The sequence below is a fragment of the Pyrgilauda ruficollis genome, unplaced genomic scaffold (assembly GCF_017590135.1).
Source record: "Pyrgilauda ruficollis isolate IOZ18807 unplaced genomic scaffold, ASM1759013v1 scaffold390, whole genome shotgun sequence".
Classification (NCBI taxonomy): domain Eukaryota; kingdom Metazoa; phylum Chordata; class Aves; order Passeriformes; family Passeridae; genus Pyrgilauda; species Pyrgilauda ruficollis.
In genome coordinates, this window is record NW_024525379.1 from 16,830 (window position 1) to 41,452 (window position 24,623).

The following is a 24,623-nucleotide window of genomic DNA, read 5'->3' on the forward strand; positions in this document are numbered from 1 at the left end:
TGGTGTCACAGTAGGCCCCAGGGCTCCATGAGGTTCTGTAGCATTCTCACTGTCTCCAGGGTTCCCTAAGGCTCTGTGGTGTCACAGTGGTCCCCAGGGTTCTGTGAAGTTTCACAGTATCACAAAGCATGGCATGGGGTCACAATGGAATGTGGGTTCCCTGCATCCCCACTGTGTCACAATGGCCCCTGGCTTCCACAAGACCCCCACAGTGTCCCAGTGGAGCTGCTGACCCCCCCAGTGGCTGGAGGAGAAGCAGCAGGGACAGCATGCAGACAGTGCCATGGTCCCTTCTGTGGCCCTACATGGCCCGGTCCCTGCTACAACTGTGGTATCGCAGCAGGTTCCAGCCGGGCTGTGCCTGGTGGACTGCCGTGGCCAAGATAACTCAGTGGAGGCTCAGAACAGTGTCCGAACTCCCAAGCCATTCCCAGCTGCAGGCAGCCAAGCAAGCTTAAGTGATTTCAGCTCCTAGTGATTATCAGCGCTCTGTGATATCAGCTCTTTAGCTTGCTTGGGCCGCAGCAGCAGACGCAGGAAGGGAGAGGAGAAGCGCTGTATGAGGTTCCGCAGGATTCTTTATTAGGGTCTTCCATGAAGGTTCTCAGTGACAGCTCTTCTGCCGAACCAGGCAGAATTAGGGGTTTTTATACCCTACAGGGGTTTTGGAAATTGTCCAATAGTAAGGGTCAGGGGAAAGTGACCTATAGGCTTACAGAGAGATAAGCAGGATCCAAAAGGCGGAAGAGAGGGGCTTCTAAGGCCCAGTCATCGTGACTTGGCATTTCCTAGCTCAGGCTTCTGACCTCCAAGGAGGCCTTGCAGGCCCTGGGCCTGCTACACTGTGGTGCGTAACACCCACCCCGAGTCCTTAGGTGCGCAGGTGGCAGTCACAGCCAGGGGCACGGCTGCTCCCCCCACCCCCTCCACCTCCCCCTGGGGGACCCCATGGGGTGGGAGGCCTCCAGGGATTTGTTCCCCACCCACACACTGCAGCTCCCGGTGCCCGGTGGAACTTCACAGACTTCCTCTGTGAAGGCAGTGTTCTATTGTCACTGAAACCATGGGAATAACAGAAACTCTTCAACAACATCTTTTCAATGTTGGAGAATTATGCATTACTTTATGAAATAAATGGGCAGGAGATCTTTCTCCTTTTTAATGCCTTTATTAAAGAGATTCAGCTCAGGTGGGGAGAAATCGACGGGTTGTGCCCATGCTGCCGCTGCTCCCAGGAGTGGCACGGAGGAGGAGGGTGATGCAGCTCTGTCCGCTGGTCTGCAGGCAGAGCTGGGGACTGCGTCCTCACGGGAGATTAGCAGATTCCTACTTTTCGGTCTAACACCTCGGGTCCCCTCCTTAGTGAACATCATTTCAGGTCAGGGTGAGAAGCAAAAAGGATCCAAGCAGGCACTGGACTACGCGCCTATCCTTAGACATCACCTAGGTCCCCTAATTCTGTGTTGGCTCGTTGTTTTTAGGGGTTTTCCTGGAAAACGGGAAGATTTGGAGCAATGCATTTCTCATCTGCATACGAGGTCTCAGGCCACTCCTATTCTCCTGATGCTGCCGTGTTCAGGTGTTGCTCCCGGGCAAGCATCAGGAGGACAATGGCTAAATCACCAACCATTAGCGGGCAATTGAAGAAGAACTCTTAACAATGAAGCTAACTTAACAGCAACCGGTTTTAGCTCTGTAACCTTAAACAAAAATAGATAACTTTTTATTCATAACACTTTATTTTGGCCATGTGCAACAGAAGTTATTTCATCCACACATGCATGGGCTGTGCAGTGAAAATAATTCCATCACATGTGGTTCTTTACCAGACTTTTCACATATTCATACACACAAAATGCAAAGAAATTCTTGTTCATTGGTCTTAAATTACACAATTCTTAGTATTTGATCTCCTATTGGTTATTGATACCTTTGCCTTTGTTGCTAACTTGGTCCTTATTCTTTGGTTCTCTTATCAGTCTTTTCCCAGATGAAGTATCTCCAACTGCACCAAGGGGTATTTTTCACTTAGCTCCTGTGTATCTTCTGGTTACTCCCAATCTGTTCATGTTAAGTTCTTCAGGCCTCTGTGAGTGTCTGTCCGAAATTTCCTGCATTCTTTGCCTCTCGATTGTCATGAAAGTTTGAGACCACCAGGGAAGGAGAAGATCCTGTTCTGAAAATCCAGGTCTGATTGGTCCACTAAGCCAAATTATTGTCTACGGGTGTGTTTGCTCAACTCATGGAACACTGCACCCGAGAAAGGGCAGTGTGCTCTCCTTCGCCTGCATCACTTAGCAAGGCTGGCCCTGGAATTTCTCCACCCTACTGACTTGGCTGGACTTTCTCTCTGGAATGACCTTCTCGGTGGTCACCACAAAAGACCCTCCATTCACCGTACATCAACCACCGTGACAGAGAGGGGAGAAGGTTCTTCCCTCAAGGACTGACACATGCGACCCCTACATGGAAAAGCCTCCCCCTCTTCTTCCCTAAAAGACTGAGACTGAAATCTCCACTGTAGGGTGGGGGAAGGCATGTGTGGGAAAGGCCTGGTAACCAAAGCAAGTTTGCAAGCGACCACTGGACTGAGAAGACAATGGTTCTTGCCTGCTGCTGATGGACTTTCTGTACGATGCCTACTGCTGACGCCTACTGCTGACGACACCTTCTGCTGATGGACTGCTGATGCACTCTTTGTACCCTTTCTCAATAGACTGTTTTGAAATGTGTCTGTCCTTCCCCCAATCAAAAGGACTATAAAAGAGGTTAAAGCTGACTGGTACCCTTGGAGATCTCCCCTGACGTGAAGACGACAGGCTCTTCGTCGACTGGACTTCGAGGGACCTCGTCATCTGCACGTCTGGTAGCTATACACCTCTTTTCTTCTCTCTCTCTCTTTCCTTATTCTTTCTCTTCTCTTCATTCCCCTTCTCCCTAACGCATTTTTGTTGTGGTTATTCAATAAAAAGTATTTTTGTTTTGATTTTACTGCAAAATCTCCTTGTCGTGTCAGTTTTTGCACCCTGAGATCAATGAAAAGAACCTCCACGAATCTTGTCCTCTAGGACGGATCGTGACAGCCTCACCTGGTGAACAGTCTTGAACAGAGTCTTTTGAAGAGAAATGTTGAAGTCCCACTCCCCCTGGACAAAGGTGAACAAATTCCTGTGCAGAAAAAAAAAAAGAGTTGTATCATTTCCAACATTATGGCTTCCAAACTTTTTTCAGATCCTCTTCCCAAGAATGAATTTTTACATCATCCTCCTCCTCTTGGGCTTGGAACATTAAATGCTAGCATAAACAATTTATTTTCTGCTACACACTCAATCTTACTTACAGTTGAGTGGCTTGCAAAGGTGAAGTGGAAATTGCTGTATGACAGCCTGTCATGGTTTTATGTAAGAGACATTTAGGGATGTAATGGAAAGCTTCCAGCCATTAGAAAACTGGACAAGCCTCTGTGAAAAATACGTGTTAAAGACAATAAAACCCTGGGAACTTCCTCTTCTCCTTTCAACCTAAGAGCAAGTAACAAGGCTGGCCCGGGCCAGGCAGGCTCTGCCGCAGAGCCGAGCCCCTCTCCGGGGAGCCTGCCAGGCCCCGTCCCGACCGAGCCAGACCCAACAACTACCAAGGCAAAAAACAGGGAAGGTGCGGTGGCGCTACCGAAGCAAAGCCGGGCCGCGGCGGTTAATGTCTCACCACCAGGTCTCCTCCCCGCAGCGCGGCCGCCGCACAAAATCAGACAACTAAAACCAGAAGTGGCCCTGCAGACCATACAGAGTAACCCTACAACTAAAATTAAATACAAAACAAAATCCGAAAACTAAGCATACATGCAATCCTTACACAACCCCAGCCACAGTTCCCACAGCAAGCACTGAGTAACTGCTCCGGGCGAGACGTTAACTCTTTCAGTACTTCAATCTTCCCTCAAATTAAAAAAAAAAAAATCCAAAATACAAAGACTTTAAAAAACAACATAAAAACATCAAAGCCAACAAAAAAAAAATCAAATCCCAAATAAAAAAAATTTAAAAGACACCTTAATCTTGAAACTAAAATCCTCTTACAACAACTATTAAAAAAAACCCTCTTATTCCCCATAACACCAAAACCATTCAAAGAAAAATCCAATTTAATGTCAAACAAAAACCTCCATACAAAAATAAACAAATATTAAAATAACTATAATCCTATAAAAAATTAAACAAACAAAAAAATCCTATACACCCAAGGGAAAAAACCCTCTATTCCCAAAAATAAAATTAATTTTTAAAATAAATAATACAAATTTTACCTTTAAACAACTCATCTTTAAAACAATACCCCAGAAGTTAACATAACCCATAAACACAACTATTAAAAAAACTTATAAAAAATAAATACAATGTCACAATTACAAAATTCCTCAGGTGGCTACTATTCATAAAAAAAAAAAACCACAAAATCCTTGTTTTTTTCTTATAGAGGTCTCCATAATATTAACAAAAGAATCTTCTCTCCCTAAGTAAACAAAAAAAAACTATTCTAAAAAAAATTAACTAAAATGTAAAATTTTGTTTCTCTACATTCTCTACATATATCTACAAAAATAAGAAAAGCATTCTAAAAATTTTATTCTAATTCTTATTGCTCTTTCTTTAAATTGCTATTAATAAATTTTTCTTTCTACCCTTTTAAAATCTTAAACCTACTTTACCTTTCTCCTAATCCTATTTCACAACAAAAAATGAATACATTAGTAATTAAACAACACCAAGCCCACCACACTCTTTAACGCATGCGAAAAACGCCATTCACTTTTGTTAAAATTTCAAAAGTTTAATAATAATGAAAATAGTAATAAAAATTTGGATAATAAGAAACAATAAAAAGCAAAGAATTACAGACGTCCAGGTGCCTGGCACTCTGCCACAAAGCACACCTTGCTAACAAAGGATTACCCCTTAGAAGCGATAGCCTATTGCAGACTCATAGATCTCATACATGATTCAAACATTCCTTTCACACTAGGGTGTTTCTGCTTAATTTTAGCTTTCCCTCCCCCCCCCCCCCCCCCCAAAATCTTGTAACTCAGTCTTCTCGGTTCCTCGAAGTCTGAGCTTTCCCGATAAGGAAGCAATAATTTTTTTCTTAGGATCTTGGTGTCTGTTTGCTGTTATCTCTATCCAGAAGAATTTCTTGATTGTCTTTTCCCTTCCTTGAGCTAGTTACAAAAAGTATCTTACATCACATAGTTTCTATCTTAATATTATGCTATAGCCTAAAAACTATATTTACCACACTATTTAAAAGAGATTAATACAGCACTACTTAAAAGAGATTAGTACAGCATAACTTTCCAACATAACATATATTCATTTTAATATTTGCAAAAAGTAGATCCTATAATATGTATCTATAACAATATATTACCTAAAAAAAGTCAAAATTAACAAAATTTTGTCTCAAATTAACAAACGAAAACCCCCACACAAAATTAATATTTCTCACCAATTTCAAATTAAAACCACGACATAGCCCTGCACTCTAAAGAAGTTCTAATATGTGTACTTGGAACAGAATTGTTCTTCTATTACAGCATAAATGAAAACCTGCTATACACATGAAAATTTGAGAGAGTGAGACCAACTTAGCACATGTAAGAAACTTACTGCATAATTACAAATCAAAAGCCAGTCTCTGAGATTTTGATAGACAGCATTTAACTGCATACAACTATACCAAAACAAGACCAATTAGAAAATAACCAGGTTTTCCTTAAAGAGTTAAGAATCTTACTACCACCAACAGGCTCTAAAGTTATTTTTCTATTAAAATCCTTAGTTGCAGACTTAGATCAGATCTTTCCCCTGCTGTGGGAGCCAAAATATGTGCAGGTAACCAAGATGGCCAAAATCCACATCTGAAGTATAAAGAATAGATTTATTCCATCACCACGCTGGCAAAACAGTGGACACAGACACTGCTAAGTGTGAGATACAAAGTTATGTTTCGTGTCAGGTACATACAGGTAGTGTGTGTACTTGTGATTGTGATAGCTTATTCTATCTTAGCAAGGGCAGAAAGTGCATGCAACAGACCTGGACAGTGGTTCAGGCCTGGCACAAGCACACTGCTTCACAGGGCTACGTTTTTACAATCTCTAAGCTTCTTCACCCCTCTTGCCCCACCTCCCCCACACCACAAGTAGGCTTAAGCATATGGGGAAAATGCACTTAAGTCTTTAACATCCTGTTATCTTCTTTGAGTTATCTTCTTTCTCTCAGCTGAGAGAAAACAACCTAAAGCAAACACAATTACCTAAAATGTCCACACTGAATAATTTTAGGATCTCTCAGGGACAAGGTTGGTCTTTGAGGGAAAACAATTCTAGAAATAACATTGTCGTCACCAATCCATTTTTAACCTTTTCCTCCCAACACCTGCCCCATAGTGAAACATTTTTAATGTTGAATAGCACATTAATAGCAATACCAAACCCAGTACACCCTGCACAGGTGTATCTGACTGCAGTCTTAGAAAGCTTTTTTTCTAATCTTTTTATAGAATTAGACTTCCTTTCATTAATATCACTAAAATTGCTTTCAAAGGAATCACTTACTGCTTTTTTGGACTCCTATTTCGTAAACAAACCCAGCAGAGGTACAACAGCCATCAAGAGCACCATTCAATAAAACGTCTACATTTGAATGTGCAAACATTTATATTTACATTGAATGTGCAATAAAACTGCACATTTGAAGCAATACCTCCAGTTCTCGCTGCAGCTCCCCTCCTGTACTCCCCGAGCCCTGCGCGGGCAGAGGCCGAGAGTGGATCCCGAGAGCGCGTCCCGAACTCCAACTCCCAGCAGGCAGCGGGGCGCGCGACCCCGGAAGCGGACGGAGCCGTTCGTCCCGCGGCAGTGGCGGCGGCGGGCTGGGGATCACGCCGGGCGGTGAGTGGGAGCGCTGCTCTTCCTCCGGGCACGGCGCGGGGAGCGCGGCGCGGCCGCAGCTGCTCAGGGGGATGTGGCACCGCTCCCTGCAGCGGGCTGTCCCCAGCCGGGGAGCCGGCCTGCGGCGGAGCTCGTGAAGAGATAATGTTAGGCCCGTGAGGCCGCTCGCGCGCAGCTCGATGCCCGTAGGAAAGGCAGTGCCTCACCGCTTGATTCAGAACAGCCCGAGAGGCCTTTTCGGTTGCAGTGTCTATTTTGTACGTAAAAAGCGGTAGTTGGCCGCTGGGTTTAAGCAGGAGGTGTGTTACCCTGCCCGAGTATGGGAAAATAGCAAGAAAAGCATTATTTTGGCCACGTGCAAGACTCATGAAACTCTAAATCCACATTGAAACAATTAAATGTCGTAATTTTTAAGGTTTCCCTAGAAGTGCTTCCTACCCCCACTGGCTGAATACTTTTAAAAATTTAGGTAATCCATCTTTAGTTTTGCTACTTTGGAACGATACTGGTGCAACAGTTTGCTTTTGTGAGCTATAAAAATTTGGACGTAAAGCATGAGGTTTGATTCTCTAGTTTTAAGCATTCATCTCATTGCAGGCTGGTCTCACATAACTCAGCAAAGACATATGCAGTGTTTTGTAATTTGCCAGATGGTGATAGAAACATTAAGTACTTCAGTATATAAGAAAGTTTTAAGTTTCTTGAACTCCAGTAACAATAAAATTCTTCTTTATATCTAACTGAAAATTCTTACAGGCTAATTCTAGAGATATGGAAAATTTTCCTCTCTTTGTATGTGAAGTTCTTTTCACATAATTTTTGATTAACAAAAGTGCTGAAGTGACTGTATGGTTACTTTTCTTGGAAATAAAATCTGATTAAATTTTTCAAGGTTCAGCGTAGCATCTGGATCTGTCCAGGTATTAATTGTTATTTTATTCTAAATTTTAGTGATGAAAAAGATGGAAAGCAAGACTGACTTGTTGGAAAGAGAGCTTCCATTAATCCTTTTTGTTCCTTTAGGACAAAGCCATATGGAGACTAGGTTATGATAGACAGCTTTGCTGGTAGAAGAAAGGCATCACTTAGGCAGTAGTTTTGATGAAAAAATTAAGAGATATTTCATGGAATGTCTGTGGATTATACTGTGTCACTTCTGTCTTCTGATGCAAGTCTTTTTAACATCACTGTTAATATGCCAATGGATTCCTAGATAATTTTGGATTCACTAAGGATTTATATCATCTGAAGGGTGTAACAATGTGGGAGGGAAAGGCCATCCTAAGAACTTCATGTGCCTCTTTTTCGTGTTGTTTCAGCATTCCTTAATTCTCTGGCCAGCATTTAATTTTCTGCACTGGAAGACAAGAAAACAGCAGTATCTTCATATATTACAGTGATAAATACTCTAATTAATACTTTACTAATCTCACTTTGTCATGTAGCTGATCTTTCTGTTGTCTTAAAAAAGAAATGTGTTTGGATTTATTAATATCATTCATAGAAATGTCTCTATTTTTAAAAGTAATTTCTCTTAGGACAATGATTGAAAGAAGACTAAGAGATTGGTAGGTAACAGTGAAATGACACCATAACCCCCAGCACCTCATTTTAGAGTCCCATTCAGAATGTGAAGGATGGCATTCACCTACCAGTTGATGCCTTAAGCTTTGACATGACTTAAAATTAACAAACAATTAAAAAAAAAAAAAAAAAAAAAAAAAAAAAAAAAAAACAAAACAAAAAGAACCCCCACAAAACAAAAACAAACAAACAAAACCCCCCCAAAAAAAACCCAAAGCAAAGACACCCCATCAGATCCTCCTCCTCCCACATCCACTTGGAAATATGGCCTTAGCCCAAAGATTGCTGAAGACAATCTAGAACTAGAACTTTAAAAGCTCTTACATTCTGCGTGCATTGAATAGAATTGGAGCTAGCTACTGCATAACCAAATAAGCCATATTTTGTGCATGGATTAAAAATGGCATAATGTTAAACTTGAAGGTTTTGATTGTCCTCTGAGGAATTCAGTTGAGATAGGAGCATTTACAGCAATACACAAGTCAGTCATTCCAGTAAATCTGTCATTACTTTTGCCATCATTTTATATGATGTTTTGTAGTTCATTCTAGTCTCACAGTTTAAATCGCAGATGAAGAAGCATTCGAATTTTGTTATTCCTAGGTAAGCCATGCCTGTTTCAGCTGATGAAACTGTGGGGAATCTGGCTATGAGAGATACAGTCCTTACTCCAGCTGGAATTGAAGGATTACAAGGTTTGTACCAGATGCTATTTATTGCAATTGCAGACTTTGGTCAGTGGCTTCCTTAGCTTCTTTCTAAAAATGTTTCACAAAATGAAGATCAAAATCTGGGTTAAATTTTGAAAGGTACAGTTACTCATCCTATGTTCAAGTAGGTTGTTGTAAAAGAGAGGTTGCTGTGAGATGCTAAAAACTGAAAAACTCATCAAACTGTAACATTCATCCTTCTGGAAGGAAAGAGAATGCTTTTTTGCTGAAATGAGGACAAGGACAGATCCATTTAAGAAAATAGGAACCAAAAGTACTATGCAATTCTTATATGTTACTCAGCTGCTATTAGAATGGAACTGCTGGGCTTAGTCTTGTATTTGAGTTTGTTTTCACAACTATGAGTAAATTCTTTCAAGCTTCAAGAGAGTGTGTTCACTGTGAAACATTAGAAAACATCTCAATGGTAATGTTCCTATCTTTTAATTATGTTTGACCATTCCTAGTTGCTTGCTAAATTGTTATCTTTTCATTGCCTGGTAGGTAGTCAGTTTGCTGCATCATTTGAACTACATTTTTTTTTAGTCTCTTAAAGAAAGGAAAAAGGAAGTGATTAACCTGCCAATAAGTCTGAGGAAATTAATCAATAGACTGAAACAAGTGTAAAATATCATATTCCTTGAAAATTTTCATTAATTTTTTTCAGAATTTCAAAGTGAGTTAGACTTTGAATTATATGTTGTTGAATGTATTGAAGGTAATTTAAAATTGCCTTGGTTTGGGTAGAATCATCATCTACACAGAATGTAAAAGCTCGACAAGTCATATCAAGAATCAGTCGAGAGGAACTGGAAGACAGATTTCTTCGTCTCCGTGATGACCACATCCTACTCAAACAGTATGCCAATAAGCAGGAGGAGAAAATTAAAAGGTATGGGGTTTCATATTTTTATTTTAACTCACAGTACCCTTTTGTCCCTTTAAAGCATCGTCAACAAATTAAAAATCATGCTGATTTCTCTCAGAGCACTTTTTAATACAGTAGCAAAAATCACCCATTGGACATGATTTTTGTATTGATTTCTACAGTCTGTTGTCTCTGAGTATGTCAGATGGTTTTTGCAGGGACCCCTATTAGATCTCCCTGTACAGAGGTACACTCCTATCTGCTATATCAGAGATGATACCTTGGATTCCCAGCTGTGCTGGTGCAGTGTTCTGAGACTTGGAGAGCAGGCTGTAGAAGCCTAATGGTTCTTCAGGCTTTTCATTCTAGAATCAAAATGGTCTATCCAGAGAGATTCTGCCCCTTTTTTGTCCCAGTCTGTCTTTCAAGAAGTTGAATAGCATGTAACTTTTTATTGGTGAATTAGCACTAAAATGTCTTTATAATCATCACTCCTTCATTCAGTAGATAACTGTCACATTATGTCACAGTACAAGCTGGCTTGTACTGGGCAGTTAATTCGGCTATAGATAATAAACCCTGCCAGCTCCATAAACCTGGCCCCTGGGTTGACTGACAGGAATCTCAGCCAATTACGTTCCATCCTAAGCTGCAGACACCTCACTGGTCCAGGAGCTTGGGGGGTGCCAAAGGTCAGAATAATGAGCTATCCAGACTGGGTTTTTCCAACCCTTTTATAAAAAGGGGCTTGAGGAATAAACACGCCCTTTTGCCACCACATTCACGTCAAGGTGTGTGTTGTCCCAGTCTCCAACCACTGACGCCATGAAACGTGTGGATATTAAACATAATAGATAACTTCAGTGAAGAAGTCCCAAATAGCATGGGGAGCACAGTACCCAGTTTACCCACAAATATACAAGCAACTTTAGGCTGATTATTAACCTCAGTATCCTAGGATTTCTGTGCTAATCTTAATTCCTGTGCCAGGACTTAGTGTGGTGGCAAACTGATCTGTACTGTGAAGAACTGTTTATAGTATTATGATATTGCTGAAAGCCTTAACGCTGTGACTCTGTGTTTGCATTGTGTTAATTGTTAACAAAGCCTTTCTGCATCTAAGCCAGTTTCTGGTGAGGGGCTATCGCCGGCCAGGAGTCTATGTACAGATCACAAACAGGACAGGACTGCTAGGAATGCATCTTGAGCTGTTTTATTTTCCAGCATCAGTCTCATTATATGGTTATGACAATGGGAAGATGCCAGCAGCTCTCATCCCAGGCAGCAGACAAATAACTTAATATTACAACTTACTTCAAAACTTTTTTGACCAATCACACAAAGCAAAAGCATATTGACAGTAGTTCTATCCAACCACTACAGGGACGCATACCTTTGGTTAAAACAATACTTGCTTATTTCAAATACAATACCTGCTTGTAGGCCTTAAAACACAATGCACAGAGCTCCATTATTAAGCTTAGAACTTCCTAATATCTTGCTAGATATACTTTTCTGCAGCCTAGGGAGTTATTCTAGACAAACATTAATACACAGACCATTGTTCTATTTGTCCTCACTTTTCTGCTTCTTATATAATTTTTCTGCTGACCAATCTTATGGCTACTGCTTAGCTCTAATCACAGTTCTGCTGTCTCTGAGGCCTGCCTTTTGAAGCTTTCCCAAAACCCTCTGATTTTAAGGATTCCCACAAGGAGCTATGGAATTCATCAAAGGGTAGTTGAAAATAGTGCCTATTTCATCCTTTAAAGTCCAAAACATTATTTTCTTTTGACTCAGTATTCAGTGAATCACTGTCCAGTTGATGGCATTACATAATTTCCATCTTTTCTATCAGGTTGTTGTCAAATACAAGATTGTAGATAAAATTAATTGTTTCATTATTTCAAATAGCAGTTCCTATGTTTCTGTTCACAGGAAATACCACTCATCATCCACTTACACCAGGTGGGTGTACTCATAGTCCACTTAGATAAAATTACATGCAATGTAAAGGTGTCCTTCCTTTACTAACCTTAAATGATTAGCCTTAGGAAACTGTTATTCATCAGTGCTATAAAGCAGATTGCTGCTCAGTAGTATCAGTTATCTTCAAGGAGTTTGTCACAGCAATAGTTATATCAAAACCGGAAATTTATTATCAAGGTTCTGTGCTGACATCTCCACAGTGGTTATGTTCCTTTCAACAGAATACTTTCTATGCTGACTTTTCACTGTATTTTTCTTTTTTTTCAATTATTTTCCCCAGAATGACCACCAAGTTAATACGGCTTGTTAATGATAAAAGAAAATGTGACCAGGCTGGCTGTGGACCCAAGCGGCTGGGTCATGTTCTGGAGCTGGAAGAAATGATTGAGCATTTGCGAGAAAAAGTTTGTGAGCTTGAGAAACAAAATGAGAGCCTCCGCAACAAACTCATTACAACTAAACAGCAGCTCCAGATTCAAGGCCATCGGCCTTGTCCGTACAGCTCTGTTCAATCTCGTGTGAACACTGGTCTCAAAAAAGAGAGTGAGACTGCTGGCATGCCAGAGCACACCAAGAAGGGTATGATTCACATTTATAAAAACAGCAGACTCTTTGATTGCACTTGAAACCATGATTCTGAATTTCAAAACATTTTTAGTGCAGATCAGAAAATATGCACAGCAATTATTGAAAAATAAAATGCCTCGAAAAAATAAGGATAGTTTAGCTATCTCTAAGGTTCTAAGAGACAAGAAAGCTCTACAAATAATAATTAGAGCTTCCTGTATCTGCTTCTTATTTGGCTGATTTAAAAATACCATGGAAAGCTAATCAGGTATGGATGTTCTGTAAATACTTGCTTTCTTTGAGTGCAATCATGTAAGAAATGCCTTGAGTTGAACAAAAGTAAACAAAAAAAAATTCTAGGCATATGCGCACACACACATATATATATCTGTATTGCAATTACCAGTAACTTAAAATAACACATAAAGATGAAAATTCTAAACAGGTCAAGTTAATGCAGCAAAGTAGTTAAGTTTTTCTGGCATTTTGGGAAACTGCTGGTATCATTGTACCTTAAACGTAAGTGATGCAGTTCTGAGGACTGAGGGATGGCTGCCGTAATGCTGTCTTTGAAATGAAATGTATTTGGTCCCACCTCAAAACTTGGTTAATTTCTTCTTGGTAAGAGTAGGAGAAAAATGTGGAGAAACCATTGCATTTGCTCCTAAAGTAATAATTCTTCCTTAATTAATTTCTCATTTCTTTTCTTCACCGTGGGCTTAGGATGCTTCTAAACAACACAGGGAAATGATCTGCACTGCTACTGAAACACGGTCCTAACAATTGCATGTCTGGGTGAATGACACTTGGGATTTTGCAAAGAAAATGCTGGGAAAAAGTGATTATAAGCCCATGTTCCTATCTAATAATACTGATATTTCTTTTCTTTGAAGACACGATCTCTGTTCTCTTTGAAAGTAAATCTTCTAAAAATCTTTCAAGACATGTTTTTAACAGTTTGCTTTAACACTGTTCAGCATCACCCATCCTTCAGATTTTACAGCAGCTTATGTTGTGCATACTATGATTATTTCTATGTGATTTTGATGTAAAAATACTTCTTATGACATCTATATAGAAATTGTGATTATCTGTACTGTGTTAAGATAGTTGGCTTGTTAAAAGCTTTCTCATTCAACAAGTCAAAAATTTATCTTTGTTTTTGTATTCAGGAATGAGATTTCAAAGTTTAGAAGTGAGATCATCTCACCTTGTGCTCCCCAAATACGGACAGAGTCTGCTCGAGGATTCAAGGGCTGAAATCAGAAATTTGTATGATTTTCATATTACTTCTTTTTTTTATCATAGTTCTTAGAACTTATGATTTTCTGGAAGAAAAAAAGTATATCTTTTAGGAAGTTTTCAGTTCAGAAAATAAAATGGTTGGTTCTGACAATTATAACACTGGTTACAATGCAGAATGTTAAGGAAAACAGGAAATCAGGTATTTAGAATGCAAAATGTAGGTACATAAAAATTTGGCTACAAATTAAAACTGGCTTTCTTTGCTAGGATGCAATGCCTGCCTTGTTTGCTTTGGGTCAAAGCTGACAAAAGAAGAAAGAACCTTGGGTGCAAAATTTTTACCAACATAAGTCCTAAAATGTGCACCACCATGGAAGTGGTAATGATGTGAATGTATTTCCCTGGTGCATTTAAGTTTCATTCCTAGAGGCAAACAGATTTTATGGATAAGTGCAAAAAGCACAGTATTGGGATAGTTATGTAAAATGATTCTGATTCACTTTCACATTTTGAAGTGTGGTTTGTAATTCAACTGCACGTTTCAATTGAAATTGAAGCTTTGGAAACCCTTACAACATCCTTGATATACATACAGCATGAGAAATAGAGAGGTGTTGTATAGAAAAAGTAGTTAGCATCTAATTTAAAGATATTGAGGTCTGATTAGAATATTTTTCTTCTCTGAACTGTGTGTTTAGAATCTGGGTTTTCTAAAAGCTGTTAGTTTATTTTCACAGTGATTTACTTGAATCAGATTATCAATTACATTCTCTGTAAATGCTACATTTCCAATTAATGGGCAAGCTAAGTTTAGAAATACATGGATTAATGTGCAATCACTTATTTTCTGCTTGAAATTTTATAAATGCAACAATTAACTGGAATCATAAGAAACAATTGTATGGAAATATTGCTGTAAATTACTTTCTAATGCATTTATTGGATAAATTCCACTGTTTAAAACACATATTTTGATTTTATTTTCTTTTTTTATTTTTTTGGGGATTTAGATTTTTCCATTTCAGAATAAAGCTTAAAAATTACTTCCAGTGCTCCATCTGTTGAAGGTCTAATTTGTGATAGCTAGTAATGGTGTTTTGCTTTTGAGAAACCATTGCTGCTAATGGATAAGAAGGAGGATACTTATAATATAGAGTATAAGAAACCGTGAACAGCATTTTAGTGAGGTTCTGCTAAGCATTATTCAGTCCATAGAAACATTTATTTTGAGAGTTTGTGTTGCAGTTTTGTAGCAATTTAAACTCATAAGCCTCTCTTGTGAGGTATGTTAATGAGAAATACAGATTTTGCTGAACATTTAAAAGTTTGGCTTACTTGAGTACTCTTTTTTTTTTTTTTCCTTTGAAAAAATATATAGCTGGTTTTAGAATGTAGGATGCTTTTACTTGCAGGGAGACTGTCATTGAGTCCCAAAAGAACCAAATTGAGGAACTAGACCGTGCCAGAGAGATTCTTGGGAGTCAACTAAGAAGGAAAGAAAAGGAAATTGAAGAATCCACCCTACGGCTGAAAGAGCAGGGTACAGCAAGCCAAAGGTATTGTGAAAAACTAAAATCTCTGTGGTGGAAACGTTAGAAGAGTTATATCATAATGTTTTTAGGTAGCTGTGGAAGTTACTACTTCTGTAAAGAAATATGGGCCTTATTAATTTTTGTCTGATTGGTGAAACCAAGCCATAAAATGTTTTGCCAAATAGCATGGATAATGCTAAGGAGATAGTTACAATAATAAGTTATGATGGTTTTTTTCATAAATAAGCAAAAAAGTTCATAATTACCATTTTAGAAAATTCTTTTCCAGCTGATACAGGTTTAGTTGAAGTTCAAGTCATAAAATTTTAATCACCTATTTTTCCTCCACTTTAACTCTTATCAAATTTTAGGTGTAGGTTCATAGTGGACAATTTAATGTTCACTAGTACTTGATAATTTGGAGTCTACAAATAGTAGAAAAATACTGGCTCTGCTGTTGCAGAAAATGTTGAGATAAATGAAAGTCTCTAACACTGTTTTAGTATTAGGGAGCATCATTCCTTTATTCACATACTCAGCTGTTTTCCAGATGTCTAAGCATTGTAGCCCCTTCACTTGCTCCAGCATGGCATTGTGACAATTTGTCCTGCATGTCTAAAATAAACAAATATTGGAAGAGAAATTGCCTTTTCAGATATTGAAAATCTATTCTGATTTTATCATAATTAATAGAAATCCCAACTGGTTTCTCCTCTCATACTTGTAGAAATAATGGGGTTTCAATTGCTAGCTGTCATTTTCTTTGCAGTATTTGATAGGTGGAAGCTTCACAAAATGGTGTTCTACTGGCACCAAATATTTGGATGGTGGGAGAGAGCAAAAACAATCTCTTTAGGCTTAGGATTGTTTTCTTTTTCTGTCATATACAATTTTATGCAATAAACTAAGATGTATATGTATTGATTGAAGTTGCTGTGTCATCAAACAGTAAAATCTTTATTTACCTAAACTCTCTAGTGTGAATTATAGAAGAACAAATTAATTTGGGTATTATACACTACATCTTCTTTGAAGTATGTGTTTATGATGCATTTGTTTTTAATTTTGAAGGCTAAACATTCAGGACAATGTGGAAATGATCAGGGTCCGTAAACAGCTGGCTGAGAAAAGCAATGCTCTTTCAGCAATGGAAGGAAAATTTCTCCAGCTTGAAGAGGTAATTGCAATTTGATCAGTAACATTCCTATACTCTTATCACATAAGCATGCTAAACAGAAGGCAAATTATGCACAGTTCTTGATTCTAAGTCAGTAACTGAATACATTAAAATGAACCACATCCTACATTACACTCAAACCACTCCAAATGGAGTAGGGATTTTTAGTCTTAATCTCTCTTTCTTTTCATCAGGGTCTAGCAGCTCTTAGTGATTTCATCTGCAAAGTCATACCAAGCAGATTATGAAGAACGAACTGAGTTGCCTGGCTATGGAAAGAGATCCCTGATCATTTAAAGAGAGGACTTTGACTTAGATGTACTCATTTACCGAAAAAGAGTACCAAGCCCCCTCCACTTTATTACTCTTCGCTGAAGTTTGGCTCTTCTGTTCTGATGTTAGGATTTAACCTCTGCTGATATGTTCATGGAAATTATTTTAGAGGGCTACTTTAAGTAATCATTTTCCTTATAAAAAGAGCAATTTTGTGAAAATATCTCCAGAACATGCAATTCCGTGGTAGATTATCTATAGGTTTTAATTATACCACTTTTTTTCTGCTTTTTCCTGTATGTATATGGAAAACTGCATATGCATACAAAGGTGGTATGATAATACCTTGGAAATGGGAGACTTCCTGTAAGGAGGAATCCTAACTGCAATAGAGCTTTATTATGTATCCAGCCTTAAGAAGGGGAAGCACTGAGTATCCTTAAAAACTCTAAACATCTGTGTGCTTATTGTTAGCAAGCTAAATAACACTTGTGCCATTAGATTTTTCTTTGGTTCCTTTTTTTGCCCGTGTTTTTCTATTTCTGCATTTTGTTTTGCTTTGCCTCCTTCCCCCTCTTCAGTGTAACTCCTGTATCTTCTCTGCCAAACTCAGAAAAGGTTTAACATGGTTTTTTGTCTTCTTTCTCTTTAAGAAATTTAAAATAGAGTTTAACTCTAGAATTTAGAGTTGAATTCTCTCTTTATAAATAACTAGTTATAAAAATAGCTATAAAAATAACTATTTCTTTTTGTTAGACTGACTGCTAATATTGTGTATTCTCTGTGATTTTTGTCTTCCTGAGAAATGAATACAAAAAGCTGAAGATCAAATTGGTGACTGATTTTTCATAGGTTTTTTGTTAATTTCCAGTCTGTTCAGACTGCATGTGAATGTAAACAATTTTTACAGGATTAACGTTTAGCTTCTCCATTTAACTACTTTGTAGGAATGTTGTATGGAAAAAATGAAGCTAACTTCTTTCTGTCTAAAAGCATTAAACATTACCTATATTCACATATGTATTTGGCATAAATTATCATCCAGTCATTTTATGAAATAGGAGATTGGGCTTTCAACTATTTTGTCTCAAATCGTAAATTGAATGTGATTTACATGTGACTTTTTAATGAATGAGGCCTAACTACAGGATTGTAGGCAGTATAATATTAACTAATATTCTGGAAATAGAGGCTCTGTCAGCATCCTCCATTTAATTTTAAAATTGGTTAAATGTGCCATCAAAGTAAATGAAAATATGATGGAAATCAGAAGTCCCTTATTAAAGTTCTTCTAGCTGGGAAGTAGAGCTGAATGCATGAGAGTTGCAAAAGAATCATATATCTACAATTGTGTGTGTATGTGTATCTATAAGTATAAAGATTTATATGTGTGTGTGTATATATAAATATAAGGGTTAAGAGGGCTGTGGCAAGCTCTATGATTAACATAGATGTGGATGACACTTATTTCTGCTTGCTGCTGCAGTGGTTTTTGGTTAGCATGTCTAACCAGTGTAACCACTGCAAAATCTTTTAGTTGTTTACAGATTTATTTCTTTGTCATTTTCATCATGGGTAAACTGAGGGCTTGATATTCATGAGGGCAACCAGGTCACCTTCTGCTGGCCATGGGAAGTGAAAGTTACTTTCAGTTACTTAGTTCAAGAAAGTGTCCTGCTGATCACATTGATAACATCTACTCAATAGTGCCTTGAGAGCCCCTTGTTGAAATACACAGTGTGGGAACATTCTACTAGATCTGATCTTGATATTCCTTCCTTCCTTTTCACAGAACCTAAAGAACTTGAAGACCAGCCATGATGCTTTATTAGCAAAAGGTGATGAACTGAATGTTCAGCTTAAAGAGGAGCGGTTAAAGTGCTTTCATCTTCAAAAAGAATTGCAGACAGTAACTATTTCAAACAGAAGGACAGAAGAGGTGAGATTGTGTTCAAGAGATCTTGGATCTGCTTGAAGTACACACAGATAAGGGAAGAGTTAATGATGGGATACCTTTTAATTGTGAAAATGTGAATAGATGTTTCAAACACATTTAGAAGACTGATCTGGTGATATATATACTAGTGATATATATACTTTTATCCCATTAAAGAGAAAAAAACAGTGGTTGATGCTTGCATTTGCTGGAATATCAACCACACTTGATCCCTGTGCTGCATAGTCTCTGCACCAGTGTTTGGGCAATATTTGAGGTTAAAGCATAGGATTTCATGTCAATTCTGATACTGAACAAGTGGTTTGTTAACTGAAAGAAAATTATACTTACTTTATTGATAATAGTTTTTTAATATTATTTCAACCTGATTTAATTCCAGTACACTATAGTGTTACATCTGATTTAGCAGTTCAAATCAGTTCTGTTTCTTTGTCTAGAGGCTCTCAGACTAATGTCATGCAAACTTAGGGCTAAAAATCAAGTGGTTTGTTTCTCATTCTCTTCAATGCATGAGGAGTAAGAGTCTGCTATCTTACATGTTTTTTGTTGCATTTTTTCGTAAATTTAGTTTCACTACCTGATTTACCTATTTTAAATGTATTTTGCATGAACCAAGTTTACCAAGAAGTAACTCACAGATACTTCCTCCAAACCTTTAAACTAATGTAATGCATGAAGGTATCTTCTTGTTATCTCATAGCTTTAAAGTTATGTCTTGCTTTAGTGAATATTTTGAAGACCAGGATGTGTTGTTTATCATGTCAGTAATACACTTAGACTTTTAGATTTTAATGTTATTTTGCATGTATACCCTGAGATTGGCTCTGTTGTTTAGAGCAGGGTGCTAATACTGCCAAGGTTGTGGTTTTCATCCCCAAATGGACAATTCACTTTAAAGCTGGACTTGATGATCCTTGTATCCCTTCCAATGCAGAATATTCTGTGATGCTGATTTTGTATAAAAAGAACAAATAATAGCTTGACAATGCCTACAAATAATTAACTATTTGTCTTCACACATTCATTGTAATTTGCTTTTGTGCTGTGCATCAAATAAAACTTCCTTCTTCATTTTAGTTACAGGAAAGAATAAATGATCTAGAAAAAGAGAATGAACTCTTGAAGGAAAACTATGATAAGTTGCATAACAGGTAAGTTATGGATTCTGTATATAAAAAATTGAGTTCCTGTCCTGTTGAATAGGTCTTCATACACTAAGTGCTGGAATGTGCCTATTGAGTGTTTGTGCAGACATGTAAATATGTTTGTGCTCTAGTTTATCATATCAGTAAGTATATATGGAAATATTCATGGTACTCTGCCTGTATTTCATCTGCCCTGTTTAAATGGACCAACTTGTTCCAATACTCTTGTAACAATAGGACACTACTTTTAAAAACATAATTAAAAATAAGTAGAAGTCACTTCATTTTGAACATAAATGAAAGAAGTTCTTAGTTTAATTTCTCATTATTTTCTTTAGACTTATTGTTGAAAGAAGAATACTTCTAGGTAGCTATATATTAATTTGGATTTAGCTTGGGTTTTGGGATTGTTTCTTGGGGTTTTTTTAACAAAGAGGTGTTTGAATTTTTGTCAGTGGAATAAAAGTTCTTCCAGCACTTCACAGTGAACCTATGTAAAGTCTGATATTTGACAGCTTTTCCACTAATTATTTTTGAGTTGTGGTTTGTTTCTTCTGTAATAACTATCATTTCACTTCTACTGATACAGAAATAAGTCATTCTAGCCAATTGCCACAAGCATATGAAAGAAAAATAATGACCTTCAAATGAGCTTTTCCTTTATTGTGAAACTGTGATTTTATTGCACTAAAAAGGGTTAGATAATAAGACACATCTTACAGTTAATAATTGCCTCAGAATGTATGTGAAAAAATGCTTAACATATTTTCTTGTATTTTCTTGAGACTATTTCTTCTCTTAAAGTGTTTGGCATGTCAGTGTGATGTCTGTCAAAAAAATACCAATGACTAAGCACAATGTGGATAATATCAATTTTCGTTTATAGAATTCTTACAATATTTCTTATACTTCCTGTACTGTTTATGGTGAAATTAAAAATTATAGAAGTGAAAAATGGTGAGTACAAATAACTTAAAACAGTTTTTTACTTATGAGATGTAACAGTTGTATTATCACAGTACTCAGAGTTTTGTGTAGGGGCAGTTGATCAGTTGTCTGTCACTTCAGTTCATTGTTGTAGATTTCTCCAAAATTTGATCATGTTATAAATATTTCTGATTATGATTTCTTTCTCTCTTTTATCATTATGCAGAAAAGTAACACTTACTAACAAATCAACTTATGATATTTCTGTTCTGCTTAAGTCATATAGAATTTAAGATGTGTAAATAAATTTAAATATGCTTCTGTTACTATGTAGTAACCTACAATACGGCTGTTCTTTTATCTGAAATGATCTGTCTTTTCATATAGTGCCATTTAAACACTGATTCATGTTTCCTCATTCCATATTGTGGTTTTACTCCAGCCAGCCACCAAGCCCCTCACAGCCCTTGCTCACTTCCCCACCAGTGGACTGGGGAGAGAATTTAAAGAGTAAAAGCTAGAAAAACTGTGCAGTGAGATAAAGACAGTTTAATAGGGAAAGCAGAAGCTGTGCACACAAGGAAAGCAAAACAAGGAATTCATTCCTGGCTTCCCAGGGGCAGGCAGGTGTTCCACACCTTCAGGGCCCCATCACACGTTACGGTGACTTGGGAGGGCAAACACCATCACTTCAAATGTCCTCCCTTTCTCCTCCTTCTTCTCACTTTATCTACTAGAAAATATCCCTTTGATCTGCTCTCCCAGCTCTGTCACCTCCCAGTTCCCCACACTCCCCCAGCCCTCTCCCCAGGACAGCAGTATGAAAACCAGAAAAGGCCTTGGTTATCTCCAAGCCCTGCTCAGCCGTAACAAAAACATCTCTGTATTATCATCACTGTGTTCAGCACAAATCCAAAACACAGCCCCATACCAACCTCTAGGAAAAAAATTACCTCTGCCTCAGCCGAAACCAGCACATTGACTAACAAGAAATTAGAGAAAAGGATAATTTCATTATAACCACTGTTTAATGGCTAGCTTTTCCAGTTTCCTATTTTCACAGTGGAACTCTACTGCATCTTACTTGTTGCTAGTGGTGGGTAGGAAGTGCCCACAGGTGCTAGATAATTAATAAATCTTTTTAATAGAGGAAAAGAGGCACAAATCCATCCTTTTCTGATGTTATTTTTGGGAAGTTGATAGCTATTTTGCCAAAGACAAGACTACAGAGCTGCACCTGACAAGTTTGCAAAGAACAAGTATGAATTTGTCAGTTGACTCTTATTATTTACTCTTTGTCCAAGAAAGCAATACATTTTGATAAAGGGTTTGGAGGAGTGGTTTTCATATGACCTTGTAATGCAAACCTGACAATGCTTAAATTCTTTCAAAAGAAATAGTGCCCAGTGTAGTTGACCATTATAGTTTATCCACATGGCTTTAACCGATGAAATACTGTAGATGTGACAGATTTTCCACCTGAATCTTAAATTCAAATGAAAAAACAACAAAAGTGAACTCAATTCAAACTGAAATGTTACATTAAACATCATCATTAAAAATCAAACATTAAACATAAACATTAGCATTACACAGGCTTGGACGAAACCTGTCTTCTGAAATGTTCTTCATTTAAATACTGGGATCTTGAACTGCCATCATAGTAACTCTTAATGGTTTATCTGACAGTATAGTCTTCCAAAAAATGGAATTAGATGTAGCTACATCTTTATGTGAAATTATTGTACCTAAAGCTAGCAAATGCACGTACATTGAAATGTGAAAACACTGTCAGAAGTGTGAAAACACTTTCAGAAGTGCGAAAACTAAGTGTATTTGATACCTTTTTTTGATATGCTTTGTTCTTTCCTTATGGGACCAATGAGACTTTAAGCAGTTAGAGAATGCACTGTATCTTTTCTATACCTAGGCAGTACTATGGAATGATATTGGGTGCAGTGCATTATATTCCCTGCACATTATCTTCAAAATTATAGAAGAGTAAAGTAAATCTTATTTTACTGCAGGACTTAGAAGCATTCCTTAAGTTCATGCATGTTGTAAAAGACAATCTGTCAAAGTGTAAGATGTTCTGTGCCTGGAGAAATGTATTAAAGAGGTTAGGTATACTATGAGGAAACGACAAAATACAGGGAAATAAAACAGTTTTTAAGAAGAGCACAAATCCAGAATATAAACCCTTTCCATATACTTCAGAGTCTACAGTTCGTGCTGTAATAGTGTTTTTTTCTTTTACCTTAAGGTCATTCTTCAAGTATTTTTGATGTAACTGCACTTAAAAGTACTCAGAATCACTGCATGTAGTCACCCATCAGAGCAGGCATTCTCTTTGAGTCCGCAGGTGCAGTCTACAAGGCTCTGTGGGCTGTCTCTTATGCAATACTTCTCCTTTGTTTTTTTTTTTTTTTGGTTGAGGCTTGTTACAGAGATGTCTGGGAGAGATAGGCTGCAAAATAGATTCCAGAAGATTTTTTAATACATTTATATATATAAAATATAATATTTGTTAACTGGTGAGCTTCTGCAAAGGAAAGAATTGAGAAACTGACTCATTTGTTTAAAAAAAAAACCCACAGCTTATGATTTTTCACAGAATATGTAAGTGAATAAACTGGTTTATGATTTGTGAAGATGGACATTTTTCCAGTCAATAAGAATGCAAGAATTGAACAACAGTAATACGAAGAGCATAGTACTCACTGTCTAAGTTATAAGAAAGTTCATTACATTACTTTTTCTTTTTACCTGCAAGGAATTATACTGTAAATTTTATAATATAATTACTTTTATTTCAGTCTGAGTTACACATTTTGTTGTGGTTTCAGCAGTTCTGATTCTGTACCCCTGCAGTCCTTGCAAATAGATGGGCAGTTTACAAGCAAATAATGTTAAAGGCAAAATAGTTATTCTAATTTCTTTTCCCACTTTTTTTTTATTTCTTCAAGTAGGAGAAAGATTACTTTATGTGCACTTCTTAATCAGTAGCAGAATTGTTGTTTTAGAGAATAAGAAAACTGTTGTTTTCTTATTCTCAACTGTTTGTTGAGACTGCATGTCTCACAAATTTAAAAGAAATCAGGTGGATGGTCCCAGTTCTCTACATTTAGAGGGTTTGTACACAAAAAAAAACGCTGGTTTTGTAGTTGTCACTTGCTGAAGTTTACAGTTGTGGATTATTCTGAGATATGCATCTTAGCTGCTTTCCTAGTCCCACCAATGTTGCATGCTACCAACTTTTTTTAACTTTGGAGCTCTAAATTCAGGCCAGTTCTTTTGCTCATCCCACAAATCTTTCATGGTTTTTAATTGTATCCTGAGAAAGCCATCTGGGTTTCAAGAGCAGCCAACCAACATATATTTACATAATTCCTCAGCCACAATGACAGTGGTCTCTGTGCTGCTAAAAGGTTTTTTCCTTTATTATTTTCTGCTAAAGCTGATTTCTAAAAGTTTTTCATGTAACATATGTTTTATTGCAGTGTCTTCAGTCTGCCCCATGAACAGCAATGGAAATCAAAGGAACAGCAACTGAAACTGCAAATTGCTAAACTAGAGGCAGCTATCAAAAATGATCTAGCAGACAAAAATGAAATCCTTGACAAGATCAAAGTAGAAAGAGGTATATTTCTGAGAAAATTATTATTTTCTCAAAATATAAGATTATACCCGTGTTGGAGTTGAG

The 24,623-nt window shown here is 37.5% G+C and overlaps 1 protein-coding gene and 1 long non-coding RNA gene across 7 annotated transcripts in view; one reads left to right on the forward strand and one right to left on the reverse strand.

Moving 5' to 3' along the window:
• Positions 1-1,189: 1,189 nt before the first annotated feature.
• LOC121358497 lies at positions 1,190-6,838 on the reverse strand. The gene is made up of 3 exons (XR_005955889.1): positions 6,759-6,838; positions 3,090-3,168; positions 1,190-1,489 (listed from the first exon to the last, which is right to left on the reverse strand). It is a non-coding gene; the product is annotated as an uncharacterized LOC121358497 (long non-coding RNA).
• Positions 6,839-6,881: 43 nt separating this feature from the next.
• Positions 6,882-24,623, forward strand: part of RPGRIP1L (RPGRIP1 like) — a 41,583-nt gene continuing 23,841 nt past the window's right edge. For 3 of the 6 annotated variants that reach the window (XR_005955888.1, XM_041476722.1, XM_041476725.1), the window contains exons 1-10: positions 6,915-7,415; positions 9,134-9,225; positions 9,988-10,132; positions 12,378-12,676; positions 13,837-13,936; positions 15,322-15,465; positions 16,513-16,618; positions 18,684-18,830; positions 19,926-19,999; positions 24,421-24,560. Coding sequence is in view for 5 of the 6 variants with exons in the window: in XM_041476722.1 (XP_041332656.1) it covers positions 9,141-9,225; positions 9,988-10,132; positions 12,378-12,676; positions 13,837-13,936; positions 15,322-15,465; positions 16,513-16,618; positions 18,684-18,830; positions 19,926-19,999; positions 24,421-24,560 (1,240 nt within the window). In the remaining variant the exon portion in view is untranslated. Of the gene's footprint in view, positions 7,416-9,133; positions 9,226-9,987; positions 10,133-12,377; positions 12,677-13,836; positions 13,937-15,321; positions 15,466-16,512; positions 16,619-18,683; positions 18,831-19,925; positions 20,000-24,420; positions 24,561-24,623 lie in introns of all 6 variants that reach the window. The other 3 variants (XM_041476723.1, XM_041476724.1, XM_041476726.1) reach the window with 3 other exon arrangements.